Source organism: Zalophus californianus, chromosome 8 (assembly GCF_009762305.2).
Source record: "Zalophus californianus isolate mZalCal1 chromosome 8, mZalCal1.pri.v2, whole genome shotgun sequence".
Lineage (NCBI taxonomy): Eukaryota > Metazoa > Chordata > Mammalia > Carnivora > Otariidae > Zalophus > Zalophus californianus.
The window spans coordinates 118,876,093-118,891,453 of NC_045602.1; the positions used below are offsets into that span (position 1 = coordinate 118,876,093).

Below are 15,361 nucleotides of genomic sequence, written 5' to 3' on the forward strand. Positions count from 1 at the left end.
TCTTGACAGCACTTTTCCAAATCCCCACTGCTCCCGGGAATCTGCCTGGGTCTCCTGGGCCTGTTGGGAGCTGGGCTGCGATTCACTGAAAACAGACTTTTCTTTCATTCCCTGTTCCCCGATACTGGCATGTACACGCATACACCTCTCCCAGAGCATCTCAACCTTATCAAGGGAGCAGCCAAGGAAGCCACAGTATGGAGTTATCGCCCTCCTTCTTCCCCCTCTCTTAGGCCTACCTCCCCCTACCCCATTCCCATGAGACCACCTCATGTCAGGACTAAGTACACATCTGACTTTTCTGCCCTGAGTCTAAAGTGGCAAAACCACCCCAAGTTTTGGTGAGCAACTCCCTCCTCTCCACTGGGCCCTGGGAGGGGCCTTGAACCCTCCCATCTCCATCCAGACCCTGTGTGGGGCCAGTGGACGTAACTGACCCTCAGCCCTGAGTCCAAAACGCAACACCACCCCGCGTTTTATGTAAGGCCCAAGGGCTAGGGTTCCAGCTCTGATCTGTGCCTGGGATGGGGCGACATCAAAGTTCACAAGTCATCCAATCTTACCCATCCACTTCGCGCCCAGAAAGGAGAGAGGACATGGCCAGAGGGGGATCCCGGCACCCCCACCCCCATCTCCCCACCCCCATCCTGGTGGGAGGCAGTTAACACAGACCCGTGGCGAGGTACTGAGGGGTCATAGCATAAAAGGTCGGTGTCCACCCTGGACGCCCCCACCAAAAGGGGACAGAGCCAGGAGATCAAAGCCTTGGCAGGCGTTACCATGGTGACAGGCTGCTCCTCTCCGGGGCTCGGGATCAGTCCGTCCGCAGGTCGGTCTGTGGGGCGCGGCCCTCTCCAAGCACAGGAGCGAGCAGAGGAGCAGAGCGGGCTGGCCGGGGAGGGGAGGCCGGGGACACAGGGAGAGAGCCCGACAGAGCCGGCGAGACGAGACTGGAGGCAGGGCGAGGCGAGAGGGGGGCCGCGGGCGGCCGCAGGGGCGGGTCGGAGCGCTGCTCCCCGCGCGGGATGGGGCGGCGCGACGGCGGCCCCTTTGTGGCGGCGCCTGGCCCGCGCCCCGCCCGCCGCGCGGGAGGACAAGCAGGCGCCCCGCTCCCGGCCCGGGGCCGCGCCGCCGCCCAGAGCAGCTGGGCCGCCCGCCGCCTTTCCGCCAGCTGCCCTCGGCCACGCCGCCAGGCCGCCCCGGCCGCACCGACGGCCGGGCCAGGCCCCCGCCCCCGCGCCGCACCCACGGCTAGGTGCGCACCGCTTCGGCCTCAGCCCGGGGTGGGGTTCGAGTCTCCGTCTCGTCCACTTGCCAGTTGTGTGATCCGGCAAGGCACAGAGTGTCTTAAGCCTCAGTTTCCTCATCTGTAAAATGGGGATGATGTTACTGATGCTGCTGCTGAAGCTAGTACCTGCTTCTTAGACTCGGTGGCGAAGAGTAGGCATCTGTCCCAACGTCCTGCCCCTGTGAAGCCTACACCACCCACCGTCAGGATGGCCCTCTTCAAGACTTAGAGATGATGGGGCTGGGGCTGTTCGCGAGTTCTGGTCTGTTCTCGCAGATAATGACGAGCTTTGTGGCCTTGGTCAAGCCATTGTTCCTCAGCTTTGGAGGGAGACTAGAAACTAGACGATTTCTGGCTGGATGACTCTGGGGTTCATCCATTTATTGACCAAACATTGTGCCAAGGACTGAGCCAGAAGAAGTCGGAGGCTCTGCCCTCAGGTAATGTATAATCTCGTGGGGAAGAGAGGCAAAAAACAGATAAACAGAAACAAATAATGGTTGAGTGTGCTAGCTGCTAAGGCAACAGACAAATGTGGACATTGAGAATTGTAGGGGGACCAACTTGGAGCTGGTGGTCTAGGAAGGGACAGAGAAGCCTAGATCTGAAAAGGGGGAAGGGATTAGGTGAAGAGTGGGGGAAGGGTGGTGGGGGAAGAAACAGAGTTGCAGGCAGAAGGAACAGCATATGCAAAGGCCCTGAGGTACCATTAACCTTAAAGAAACTGGGAATCAGTGAAGACCTGACAAAGGACAAGTGTAGTACTGAGGGTTCGAATTCAAAGCCTAAACCTTATTTATAGCCCACCTCCCACCCCACATAGGTTAATCAGTATTTTAGCAGAGAAAAACCTGAGCTAAGAACCACCCCATCTTGCTGTGTAACTTTTAACAAGTTCCTTCATATCCTTGGTCCTCCCATTTGCTCATTGTTAATTTGGGACTAATAATCCCGAATAGTTTCACCATGCCACACAGCCCAGAGACTCCCTCCACAGCATGTATTAAGCAAGCAAATCAGTGTCGCCAACCTGCAGGGGCAGTCTTTTTTGGCATCACTACTCCAGACATAAATTTGAGCAAGAACAGATTTGTTGTTGATGTCAGGTAAAGAATTCCATTGGGAATTGGGGGGATCCCAGCTTGGAGGCTGCAGAGTCCCAGTTTTGCAGTGAGACAGAATTGACATGACATCCAGGGTTCTGGGGTTGCGGATAACAGGGACTGACTCTGAGTCAGTTTAGCAGAGAAATAATGGGTTAGCAGAGTATCGGGAGCTCGCAGAGTCAACAAGAAGACTGGGGGCCCATCCTCTGGAAAGCACAGACACCAAATGAGATGCTCCAGGGGTCTCCTTGTGGGAATGAAAGGTAAACCCTTGGAAGACTGATGGAAATACATCAAGACAGAAAAACACACCAAAGTAGAACTTTCTATGTACAGCTACTTCTCTAAGTGTGTAAGGTTATGAGGTAGTTTCTATGATTGTCCTTATTTTGTAGATGAAAAAAATGAGGCACAGAGAGGTTATGTAGCTTGCCCAATGTGGGATAGGTACTGATTGTGGAGCCTGAAATTGCACAAGGCTATCCATTTCCAGAAATTATGTTATTAGCCACCTTCCTGTGCTACCTGAATGAATCCCAAGCTATGTGTCACTCTTTTCTAAGATTCAAAGACTTAAATGAGAGATTCTAGTTGGGTCATGTGCCCAAGGTCCCATAACACTGAACATATTGGGACTAGTTGGTCATCTAAAGTGTGGGAATGGATCTGAAGTAGCTTATAAACAATGGTGCTCACTACAGTCCATCCCTTGGGCCTCTCAACATCCTTTGTATCTTTATTCCCATGCATGCTCTTCCAAAAATAATCTCTACCGACATGGTACTACTCCGCGTACAGCCAAAAATGTACATACACATACCTACACCCTTGTATGGTTTGGCTCCATAGTGTGTGTGACCTCAAGGAATTTCACATTTCTGAACCTCAAATCCGTCGTTTGTAAGACAGCATATGACTTATTTCCTCATGGGACTGTGGTGGGGATTAAATAAATGAATGAATGTAAAATGCTTTGCACTGTGTCTGGTACACAGTCGAATTAATATATGACACATAAAATGGTGTTGTTTATGTAAGGGGCCAATAGTTGTGAAATCGGTCTCCAACTATACAGGCTTAACTATTGGACTGGATTTGGTTCATCTCTCAGGGACTTTCCAGAGGATTTTCCAAGGACTGTTCAATTTCTTCTCTCTTTAAAGGGCAAATGATTAACTGAATGAATCATGCTCCACTTGCTACACAAGATTTGGAGAAATGATGAAACCCATCACTGGTCTTACATATGGTGGAGTGGAGAAAGTGGGGAAGCATGGTGGAAATGGGTCTCTGCTACTGACCTGCTGGGTCACCTTGCACAGATCCCTCCTCTTTTGGGACCACAATTTCCTCAGCATAAATTGGAGGCTCTAATTCTCTCCTCATGAGACTTTTGTGAGAATCCAATGAGGTGATGATTGAAAGAGCCTAACTCAGTGCCTGGCATGTAAGAGGTCCCCAGCAAATGGCAGTTGTCCCCATGACTCTGAGATTCCCAGGGTCAGGTGCCAGGACATCTCCCCCCAGAGACAGTCTCACTTGGGGGGAAGAGAGTTGCCTAATTCAAACAGAATGTCATGCAATTCCAAATTCATTCATTCAATATTTATTTCTTCCTACTATAAGGATAGCAAATACTTGGTACACATATGCACACTCACTGCTTTCCTACCCATGCTAGGCATCAGGAATCAATCAAGAACCTTCCTGCAGAACTTAGAAGCAGCCTCAGAATCCTCCTCAACACAGAGCCCAGGCAGCCGCTACCATTCAATAGGAGTTGGCGTTAAGACAATATTTATCTAATATTTGTGGTCCCTAATGTATAAGGAAAATTAGCATTGAAAAAGGCACAGACTCTGGAGGCAGAAGGCTTGGCTTTGAATCTTGCCTTAAAATTTCCTACGGACTGTTACTAGAATGAGTAGGTACTGAGGCGCTGGATCAGCCATGCAGTGTGCCACTTAGATCTCCCTTCAAGAGGGATTCCATAGCTGGAAGTTCAGGAGTTGTGGATTCCTCCAGGATACAGCTTTTGACCTGAGGCCACATGCTTCTGGAAGAGCCCCCAGCTGAGCACAGTATGCACAAGGAGTCACCATCTCTGCCTGACGTGGGCCTCTTCTGTGAACAATCTCTGTGTCAGGGCTCCCCGCTGGGCTGAGACTTTCTCAGTGCTGTACCACAGTCTGAAATTCTTTCTACCCCATCCCCCTTTCTTCCATTCTTCCTTTCATGGATGTCAGACCTGTGGCGTGGTCTGAAGCCTCTCCCGTGCTCTTTCTGCCTGTCTCCCCTTCACCCTCATGGGCATCACTCCCAGTAAGTTTCTTGCATTTCCAACTCTGACTTTGGCATCTGTTGCAGAGGATGCAACTCACACCACACTGAGCTGTGTAAGTCTGGGTTGGAAGAGAGTATGCTTCTGTCTGGGTTGCTGAGACTAAGGGGAGACACAGAGATTATTTTCAAGTTTGGGGGCAAAGACCCAGAACAGGGAGGCTGAAGAGCACAGTAACATAACCTATGGCCTGCCCTAGATGGAATTGACCTTACCCATCAAGGACTCTTGATTGTGTCAGAGTTTCAATCCTAGCACCACAACATTTTTACCCTACATCTATATACTAATCCTGAGGAAGAGACCTTGATTGGCCTTGCTTGGGTCCCAAGTCTATTCCTTAGCCAGTTACTGTGGTCAGGGTAATGAGGATATTCTGATTGGTCAGAATAGACTCTATGCCCACCGCTGGACGGGCGCATATGATGGTAGCTCTACCAGGACTGCAAGGAGTGGGGGAGAAGTTCTTCAAAGAAACCAGAAGGAGAGGGATGGAAACACAGGCTAAACCAACAAAAGCTTTGGGGATCGTTGCCCAGTTCATGAACAGTGGGAAGAGAAAAGATGGAAAAGACTTGGTGTTGTCCCTCAAGGACCTTCTCTTCTTGCAGGTGAAAATGTGATGTTTAGATGAGTTTCCTGAGACCAGGTCTTGGGATGGGAGTGGAGGAGAGCTGGGGACACACGGACACCTCAGACACTGTCCCAGCCTCTCCTAGGATGCCCACAGTCTGGTCCACAGGGACAGAGATGGAAACAACCTATGAGAATAAAAGCCCCTGACACTTAAAATGTACCTTGTTTGTCTGTCCTGATTTATAGCACGGAGGTCCACCCACAGAGGGCTGACTCACACAGTGTCATGCTGCCCAGCCAGGACACCTACCTGTCATGTTTGCACTGTCCCTAAAATTGTTTCCTAGTGGAGGAGCTCATGATACTCAGGAGCAGGGCCCTGAGTTCAAGTCCCTGACTGCCCACTAACACCCTGGGGGCTCATGATGGTTTACTTAAATTCTCCAAATCTCAATTTTTTCAGCTGTACAATGGAACCAATAATCTCTGCTTTGCCTCCTCCCCCCTGCCTGCTGTGAGGCAATAGCTACGAGCATTGGTCATGTCCTGCAAGAGACACAGATGCATTTATTGATCACCCACTGTATGCCAGGGACAGTGTGTTGAGTCCTGGGAGTAGCAGGGTGAACATGACAGACAGGCCTTGCCCTTGTATAGTTCACAGTGTTGTAGGGGATCAGATCTTAATAATGAAGCATCATACAAATCATGGTATGGTTGTTCAAGAGGGGAAAAGCACATACCAAAGGAATCCAGTAGATTTTAAGGGTCTGGGAGGGCTCCCCTGAAGGCTTAACCTGAGTTCTGAAGAAAGAGAAAGGATGAACTGGTGAAAGAAGTCAGGGAAAAGCATTACAGTCAGAAGGAAGAGTATACGCAGAAGTCCTGTTGCAGGAGAAGAGTTGGAAGCACAAAAGAGGCACAGTGAGAGGGATGGGGACACAAGAAGGGGTGGAGGAGGTTTTTGCGTTAGAGCCCTGAAAAGCCATGGGCAGGAACTAAGAGGAGAGTAATGTAATCAGACTTATTTTTCCCAAAATATTCCTCTAGCTGCTGGATGAGCAGACGGTAGAAGGAGGGTAGAAGCTGCAAGGACACCCACCAGCAAGGGGGCTGCCACAAGGGCTAGAGAAGGGTCAAGCTCTAAGGACAGTGGAAACCAAGAGCCAAGGCCCCATGGCAGAGGCCACTGAGGGTCATCCCACTCTCCCCAGCTACTTGGAGCTCCTCGGGGTCTGTGGAGTTTGCCCCTCACCATCTGGGCAGGCAGCCAAGAGCCCCTCCAGTTGGGGGCGGGGGAGTCTAAGAAGGGAGGAGCCGGGACTCTGCTCACTCAGGCACCACCCATGCTTCCCTGCCTCTGTGATTTTGCTCATCTTCTTCCTCCTGCCAAGGGGCCCCCCTAACTGCAAGTCCTGTTCATTCCCCCAGGACCACCTCCTCCGGGAAGCCCTGCCCCACGTCCCAAGGCGATTGTTCCCTTCTGCTCAACAACTCCTGTCTTTTCATTCACTCCCTCAGGAGCTCACCTCTTCGTGAGGGAGACAAGGGAGTGCAAAGATGGAGCTGGGGACATAGATAAGGTAGCAGCCTACAGGAGGAAGCCAGCAGCAGCCCCCAGGATAGGGGTCAGAGGAGGTTTCCCAGAGGGAGAGACATTTGCACCTGGGTTGTGAAGGAGGAATAGAAGTTCACTCTGGGAAGAAAGAGGAGAAGGCATTCCAGGCCAAGGAAGCAGTATGTGCAGGGGGTGATGGCTAATCATTTCTGGGATGTGTGAAAGGGGCCTTGCGCATTTTTTAATGAATGAGTGTTTGGGGAGTACAATGAGAAATTCACTATAGCTGCATCAGTTTGCAAACTGGTGATGTATGTGCCAAACCTGGCAAACACAGGGTTTAAAAAAACAACAAAACTGAATCCATTTTCAACGTCTAACAACAGGGAGGCTTCACATAAATTTCTGGGCAGCGGCCTCTCCCATCGTCCACTTTAAGCATGTGGTACCCAGATCACCAGAGTCTCCACCTGAGTCACTTTGCTCATTTGCACTTCCTGGGTCACTTTCTGGACCCTGTGGGCATTTGAGTTCGCATCCCTGATCTAGATGATATGCTTCCCAAGGCTCTGAACTGTATGAGGTGCTAAGAGGGTCAGGCGCACAGCAGGTGCTCAATAAATGTTGGCTGGGTGATTCTAGAACATGTCCACAAATACTTAGCACTCCTGCCTTTCCAAGGTGGAGCCCTCTTCAGTGTGGACTGGATGGACACACTCACCTTTAAAAGAATCAACTGTGGAGGAAGTGATGGTATGTGACTATTGTGACAAGGTCATAAAAGACATGTGGCTTCCACCTTGCTGTCTCCTGGATCGCTCACTGTGGTGGAAGCCAGCTACCATGTTGTTAGGACACTCAAGTGACTCTATGGAAACAGCCATGGCAAGGAACGGAAGCCTCCTGCCAGCATCAGCACCAACTTGCTGGCCATGTGAGCAAGCCTTTTGGAAGTGGACCCTCCAACCCAGTCCAGCCTTTGGATGGTTATAGCCCCAGCTGACAGCTTGACGGCTGCCTCATGAGAGACCTGGAGCTGAACCCACCCAACTAAGTTGCTTCTGGATGCCTAATCCACAGAGAGTGTGCAACAGTAAATGTTTATTGCTGTTTCAGATGCTGAGTGCTGAGGTAATGTGTTATGTATCAACAGATAAATTAACACAAATGGATGGATGGATGGATGGATGCATGGATGGATGCATGGATGGATAGAGGGAATGGATGGCTAAAGGGTGTGTTATGTAAGAAGAGAGATTCTATTCGGAAAGCAAGGGAGCGGTCAGATCCCAGCTGAGTTTTGTCATCCTGGAAACCCAAAAAGGGTTTGTAATCCAGTAGTGCCACAGTCATATCTAAGTTTTAGGTGGGTCACTCAGGCAGACAGGTAGGGGATGACGGATAATGAGCCTTCGGGCTGAGAGGTAAGCAAGAGGCTGTGTCAATCATCCTGGGGAGACAGGCTGCCTTGTGTCTCCAGACACAGCTTCCTCTAGGAGCAGTCCCACTCTGTCCCTTATACCCCATGGTCCTGGCTCTGTCATTCCTCGGCCCTGACTGGCCCTCTGGGCTGTGTAGGAGGTCAAGACTTGAGCATTTCTCAGAGACCAAGTCATCCTCCTCACTCAGAGTCTTCTTTGTGTCGAGGAAGCAGTTGCTCCTTTGGCTGGTGGGGGCTCGGAGTAGGGTCGTGGCCTTCAGGAACCAGAGAGGGGGGACCAAGGAGCTCAATTCTCTGTGCGGACCCCACTGGCCCCTAGGCATGATGGGGAGCCTCAGCTACCAATCACCCATGGGTTAGCTCAACCCTGAGACCCAGTCCATTGAGATTGCTTGAAATGGCCCAGCACATGTCCCAGGGAAACGTACTTGCAAACGAGTCTGACACATATGAGAAGCTTTAATGCAAATCAAACTGCATTGAAATGCCATCTCTCATCTATTAAATTGGCAAAAGTTCAAAAGCTTGACAACACATGTTAGTGAGGCTTTGAGCAAATAGGCACTCTCACTTTCCACATAAGAAAAACTTTTTGAAAACCATTTATTTATGTTTGTACTTACTTACTTATGAAGAATTTTATCCAGGAAGGATAAATCGAAAACTTACTGAAAATGGTCACTCACGGGGCACCTGGGTGGCTCAGGCAGAAGGTTAATCATCTGCCTTCTGCTCGGGTGGTGATCTCCAGGTCCTGGATCAAGCCCCATGTCCGGCTTCTGGCTCGGCGGGAGGTCTGGTTCTCCCTCTCCCTCTGCCTCTCCCCCCTGCTCGTGCTCTCTCTCTCTCCCCCTCTCAAATGAATGAATACAATCTTTAAAAAAAAAATGGTCACTCATAAGGAGTTGGACACAATGCAATGGAGAAGAAAGAGATGGCAGCGAAATTTCTCTGGATATGTTTGTATACAGTTTTGACTTTTTAACTACAAAAACACTGTACATTTTCAAAAATAAAATTAAAGATATGAAAACCTAAACCCTAAACTTGAAAACGAAGAGAAAAAATGAACTTAACTGTACTTCAAGTAAATAGTATAACCACACACAAAAAATAATTAATTCAAGTAACTTTGGCCACAAGATTCTGAGTCCTGACCCCTTAGCGGGATACACTTCATGGATAAAGAGAATGGCAAAGAAATCCTGAGCTTTACTGAGTAGTAGTTGGCAGAAGCGTGGTATTATAATTCTGAAGCTACCATCTGTGTTGTGTGATTGAAGAAATGAGCAAATATATTGATGACTTGCGAACCCAGATCTTCAGTATGGGAAAAGGAAGTTAAAAATATGGAATGGAGAAAAGATCCTTGCGAATCTGAGTTTTAACTAGAGACATCAGTAGGAGCTCATGCTCTAAAAGACATGCGCGCACGCAAGCACATGCACGCACATGCGCGCACGTGCACACATACTCCCTAGCTCTGCCCACTTACGGGGCCAGGGAACTACAATACCGTCCTAGCAATTAGCGCACCCAGTGCCCAGATCTTGGTTCCTAAATACCAGTCTCCACTAAGTAAAACCCACATCCTTAGAGAAGAGACTGACTCCACGATTGGGTAGGGAAAGTGCCTGAACTGGAAATATCTCGTGTCGAAAAGCAAGGAAGCACTCAAGACTGGTGAGGCCGAGTGAAAGGAACCAACTTAAAGGGGCTTCCACTTACCAAAGTCCAGACAATTTGATCATCAAAGGAAGAATGATGTGGTTTCTCACTGCTGGAGTGAGAGTTTATAGACAAGCAGGAAGTAGAATGATCTCTGCAGTAATGGGTCAGAGCCAGAGACAGTATGAATTCACGCTTAGTTTAATCTAGATATAGATGAAGATTGGTAGATTGATAGATACATATAGAAACTTTTAAAGATACGTGTGTACACAGAAGTCAGTATATACACATATATTGCCTTGGTCCATCAGCTGAAGGAGCTTACAAGCAATCATATCCCAGCAGCAATGAGCACACCTTAGCACCCACATCTTCTAACACCGTTCTCCAATAAAAGAAATCAGAGGGGGCAAATAGCTGACTCTAGGACCAGGGTAGGAAATACACAAGATGAGCCTGGAGAAAGTAAGGAAGTGCCAAACAACTAACAGACAAAACCCACAATGATGGAAGTAGGTCAAAGAGACACAGGAACTCACTGAAAGAGCTTCTAATGACCAAAGGTGCAACAATTTGAGCAAGAAAAAAATGGAAGTGTTACACTGATACAAATATGAGTGAATAACTAAGTGGGAGAGAACAAATTTCCCATGCAGAAGAATTCCATAAATAATTTATGCAGATACTTCGCCTTTGAGGAGGTGGAGCATAACTCCCCAGTCTTAAAGTGAACTTCCTTCCAAAGAGCACAGTATGGAAAGGAGGGAAAATCAATTTTACAGTGTCTAACCCTGACAAACACTACTTCAGCCCAGTGATCAAGGTCAACATCAAGACTCCTAAGTCATGTTGATAGTAGATACTCTTGCTATGCTTTGCAAGGACAGGATAATTAAGTGAGACTGTCTTAGACGTCCTCCATTCTGACCCTACCTGCCTTGCAAAGATGCCCAGAGAGGGCAAGAGTCTTCTCCGAGGCCACACAGTATGTCCATGGCAGAGTCAGGATTAGAGCCCATCATCCTGACCCCCAGCCCAGGGATCTACCCCAAAATCTGAGCACTGGGAATGTCAGGGACTGGACAGGCCCCTTTATAACACCATCAGAGCTGCCACAGCGAAGGCAGGGGGGGTTCTGAGGATGAGTGGAATGTCCCCACATCACCTTGGAGTGACAGAGCTGCCAAAAAATAGGAAGCGGGACTCCCCAAGCCACCCTGCCCCCAAGGCCACAGCATAGCCTGAGTTATGTTTCCTTCCCCAAAATGCTTGTTCTCTCTCCCTCCTTTCTCAAGGTGACGGCCCCTTCCCTCTGTGGCCCCACTTCAGGGATCCAGGGCCACCAGAGTACACCCTGGGCCTCTACCTAGGGTGAGGGGGTCTGGGCAGGGTGAAAAACCTGAACAGATGGCGCTGTGGGGGCGGCAACAGGGAGGGGGCAGGGTCGTGGGGAGGAGAACTTGGTCATGAAAGAGCTCAGTTGTCCTGTGCAGCTGTGCTTGTCTTTCTCCCCCTTTCAGTCTACAGCCCTGATTGGAAAGGGGGCGGCTGCCTTCTCTGTGCCTGTCCCACCCACACCCCCAGCCCTCCAGGGGCCATCAAGTGCCACTTTCCCCTTCTGGTTTCTTGTCAAAACAGAATCTCAGGTCTGCAGAGCAAGAAGGGGTCTGGGAGCCATAGTGTCTCACTGCTGCCACATCAGAATGGCCCGTGGGGTGCATTTCATGCAGACATCCCCTCTTCCCCAGGATCAGAACCCCCAGGGCTGGGACCAGAAATTGTATTTTTAATAAACACAGCTGGTTGGTGAGACACCTGGTTATACCGAGGAGAAAAACTGGGGACTCCCTGTCTGGAGAGGGACGCGGACTTTCTCAGGGTCACAGAGTGAGTTTTATGGCTAGACCCGAGCTGACTCATCGTTCATTTGTTTATTCATTCATTCATTCATTCATTCATAAAAACATTCACTCAGCACTGACAATCCCAGCCTACATGCTAAGGATTTAGCAGAGAAAAGGTTTGCTCCCAAGGTGCTCACAACACGCAAGCAAGCAAAGAAACAATGAATATGTCCTTCAAAAACACAATGATAGGTACTGCAATTGACTTGTCCAAGGTACTGCACGAGCCCACCTGGAAAGAGTACTTACTCCAGGCAAAGGGGGGCAGTGATCAGTGAAGGCTGCCTGGAGGAGGTGATAACCCAAGCAGAACCTTCAAGGAGTTGTAGGAAATATTTATGCCAAGAAGGAAGGGCCTCCACACAGGTGGGTCAGCATGAGCAAAGGCTTGGAGGCAAGAAACAGCATAGTGTGTGTGGGCAGCCAATAGCAGTTCAGTGTTGCTGGAGCCCAAAACATAAAGCAAGAAGTTCATTCACTGATTACATCTGTTGAGTGCTTACTGCATGCCAGACCCTATTCAGGCACTGGGTTTGGGCACACTGAACAAAGCAGACAAAATTTTTGCCCTCATGGACCTTCCATTTTATTGGGAGAGAGAGAAAAAGACAAACCAATAAGCAAATAAATGCATAACATGCATAAAGTGACAAGTGCAGAGGAGGAATATAAATCAGGGCAAGGGGTTGGGGGTTCCTATTCTGTGAAGGGCAAACAGGGAAGACATCTTGGAGAAAATAGCCATTAGTAGAGACTTAAATGAAGCAAGGTAGGGAGTCATGAATAACTGAGTGAAGCAAATTCTAGGAAGAGGAAACAGCAAGTGCAAAGGTCCTGAGACTGGAGCAACTTACAGCAAGAGGAACTTAGGTGACATGCTGAGACTTTTCTTTCTCCTTCTTTTTGTAAAGTATAGGGAGCAGGTTTTAAGCAGAGGAGTGAGCACAGCCAAATTTAGATTTTAAAATTCCTTCTGACTGTGGAGAATAATTTGTGGAGAACGGAAGTAGATGGCAGCAGGAAGAGCAGTGAGGAGGCTGCTACAGTGGTCCAGGCGGCAGGAGATGGTGGCCTGGGCTGCCGTGGGAGGGTGGGGGAGGGGTGAAAAGAAGACAAGAAATACTAAATGAATTAACCAGGAGGCAAAATCCACAGGGCTGGCATGGTTGCTATTATTGGGGGAAAATGAGACCCAGGATGGCAACAAGTTCTTGGTTGGGATGCCACCTCTTAGATGGAGCAAGACTGGGGAGAAGATACATTCAGTCTGCAACTCTGAGCCTGAGGCTCCTGGGGGTTGTTCCTGTCCAGGGGATGACAAACGGGGGCTCTAGAGAGATCTGAGCTGGGGAGGGGTTTGGGGAGCTGGCAGCATAATGAGGGGTGGGAGAGCTTTGACCCACTGGTCATTTGAGTTGACTCATGATTGTTGAGTGGAAAGGGAAGGGAGCCCAGGATGGAACCCCAGGAAACCCCAGGGCTTAAGGAGTGGAAGAGAAGCCCACCAAGGAGCCAGAGAAGGAGTTGTCTAGGCCCCCAGGAGAGTGAGGAATAAGTTGGAGGAAGCCATGGATGCTTCGAGGGGAGAAAGACAGGCAGTGGTAAGTCTGCTCAGAGACCCATTCAATCAAGGGCTAAAATATGTGCATGGGAACTTAGCCAGGCACTAAACCGACTGACAGTGCTCTCAGCACACGCACATGGAGCTGTCTTCCAGGTTATGCTCCTTATACATTGCTGGGTAACCGATGATTCCACAACTCAGCGGCTTACAGCAACAAGGAACATTGATTGTTGCTCGGTTTCCGTGGGTCAGGAATTCAGGAACAGCAGGGTTGCACCATTCTGGCTCAGAGCCTCTTGTGAGGTCGCAGTCAGGGTGTTGACCGGGGCTACAGTCACCTGAAGGCTTGACTGAGGTTGACAGATCCGCTTCCAAGGCCTCTTGCTTAAGCAGCTGATGAATGGCGCTGGCTGTTGGAAGGAGGCCTCAGTTCCCCATCCTGTGGGCCCCTTCCCGGGGCTGCCTGAGCGGCCTCACAACATGGCGGCTGGCTTCACCCAGAGCCAGTGACCCGAGAGTGTGGAAGCTGCAACATCTTATGGCCTAACCTGGGAAGTCACACACTGTTATTTCCTCCCTATCCGATCATAGTCCTATTCCGTGTGGGAGGAGACTCCACATGGAGGCTGGGGTCCCTGGGGATCACCTTGGAGGCCGGCTTCTGCAAGGTGAAGAAAGTAAGAACATAAGTGCCCAGGGTATGTTTGGTTTGTGGAAGTCTTTGAAAGGTCACCCATCTACCCGAGCCCATGGTGCATCTTTCACGGAACATCTCTGAGAGGATATGCTTTCCACCATCTATCCGTTTGTAGCTTACATGTTTCTCCTCATCTAAGGAATATATTTAAAACAAATAATTATCAAGTGGCCAAAAGGAGCACCCACTGAGTTTGGAAAAAGTTCTTTCATTCCTTCAAACAACAAATATTTTGACTGAGTTCCTACTGCGCGCCAGGCATTGTTCTTGGCACTGGAAACGGTGGCGTGAGCAGAGCAAAGTTCCTGCTGTCATCAGCGAGATGAGTCTGTAGGGCTGCCATAACCAAGGACTAGAGACTGGAGAACTGAAACAACAACAATTTATTTTCTTACAGTTCTGGAAGCTAAGAGTCTGAAATCAAGGTGTCAACCTGGTTGGTTCCTCCTGAGGGAGGAGAGGGAATGGTCTATTCTAGACCATTGGCTTGTGGTTGGCCATCTTCATGTTCACATGGCATTCTCCTGTGTATATGTGTGTCCAAATTTCCCCACTTCATGAGGACACCAGTCATACTGGATTAGGGCCCACTGTAATGATCTCATTTTAACTGCTTTACCTCTATAAATACCATATCTCAAAATAAGGACACGTTCTGTGGTCTTAGGACCACAACATATGAGTTTGGCAGCAGGGGTAGGGGTGGACAGACACACAGTTCAGCAGGTAACACTGGCCTTATAATCTAGTGAGAGAGACAGACAAGAAGCAGGTAAGTACGTAATACCTCCAGGGGTGAGGAGTGTTACGGAAGGAGAGAAAGCAGGGCTCAGGGATGGGTAGGCCAAGGGAAAGGTGTTGCTCTTATCTATGGGGTAGGAGGTTCCAGGGGCCGAGCGGGGGGGGGGGGGGGGGGGGGGGGGTAGGGGGGGGGTGGGGCGGGTGGCCTGAGGGCAGGAAGTGGGAGTCTGACCCTTGGAGACAAATGGGGCTTTGAGGAGGTTTGGCTGAAGAGGGGAGGAAGGGCAGTAGCTGGAGGGAAGCGTGGGATCAAAGAGAAGGTTTATCTGATCTTCTGATGGAGAATTTTGTGAGCTGAGAAGACCAAAAAGTTCAGAAAAGGGAAGGACCAGGCCTCTTCTGGGTGCTGAGAGGAAGGGGGGTAGGGAGAGGGGGAAGAGAACTGTGTGTATGCCTGAGCACCGGGAGGGAGGG

The 15,361-nt window shown here is 49.7% G+C and overlaps 1 protein-coding gene across 1 annotated transcript in view; it reads right to left on the reverse strand.

Moving 5' to 3' along the window:
- KIAA1755 (KIAA1755 ortholog) overlaps nt 1–899 on the reverse strand; it is a 39,985-nt gene extending 39,086 nt beyond the window's left edge. Inside the window, exon 1 of the mRNA XM_027622748.2 lies at nt 780–899. Within this exon, the coding sequence (XP_027478549.2) occupies nt 780–782 (3 nt within the window). The 5' untranslated portion in view covers nt 783–899. The remainder of the gene's footprint in view (nt 1–779) is intronic.
- Nucleotides 900–15,361: the final 14,462 nt, after the last annotated feature.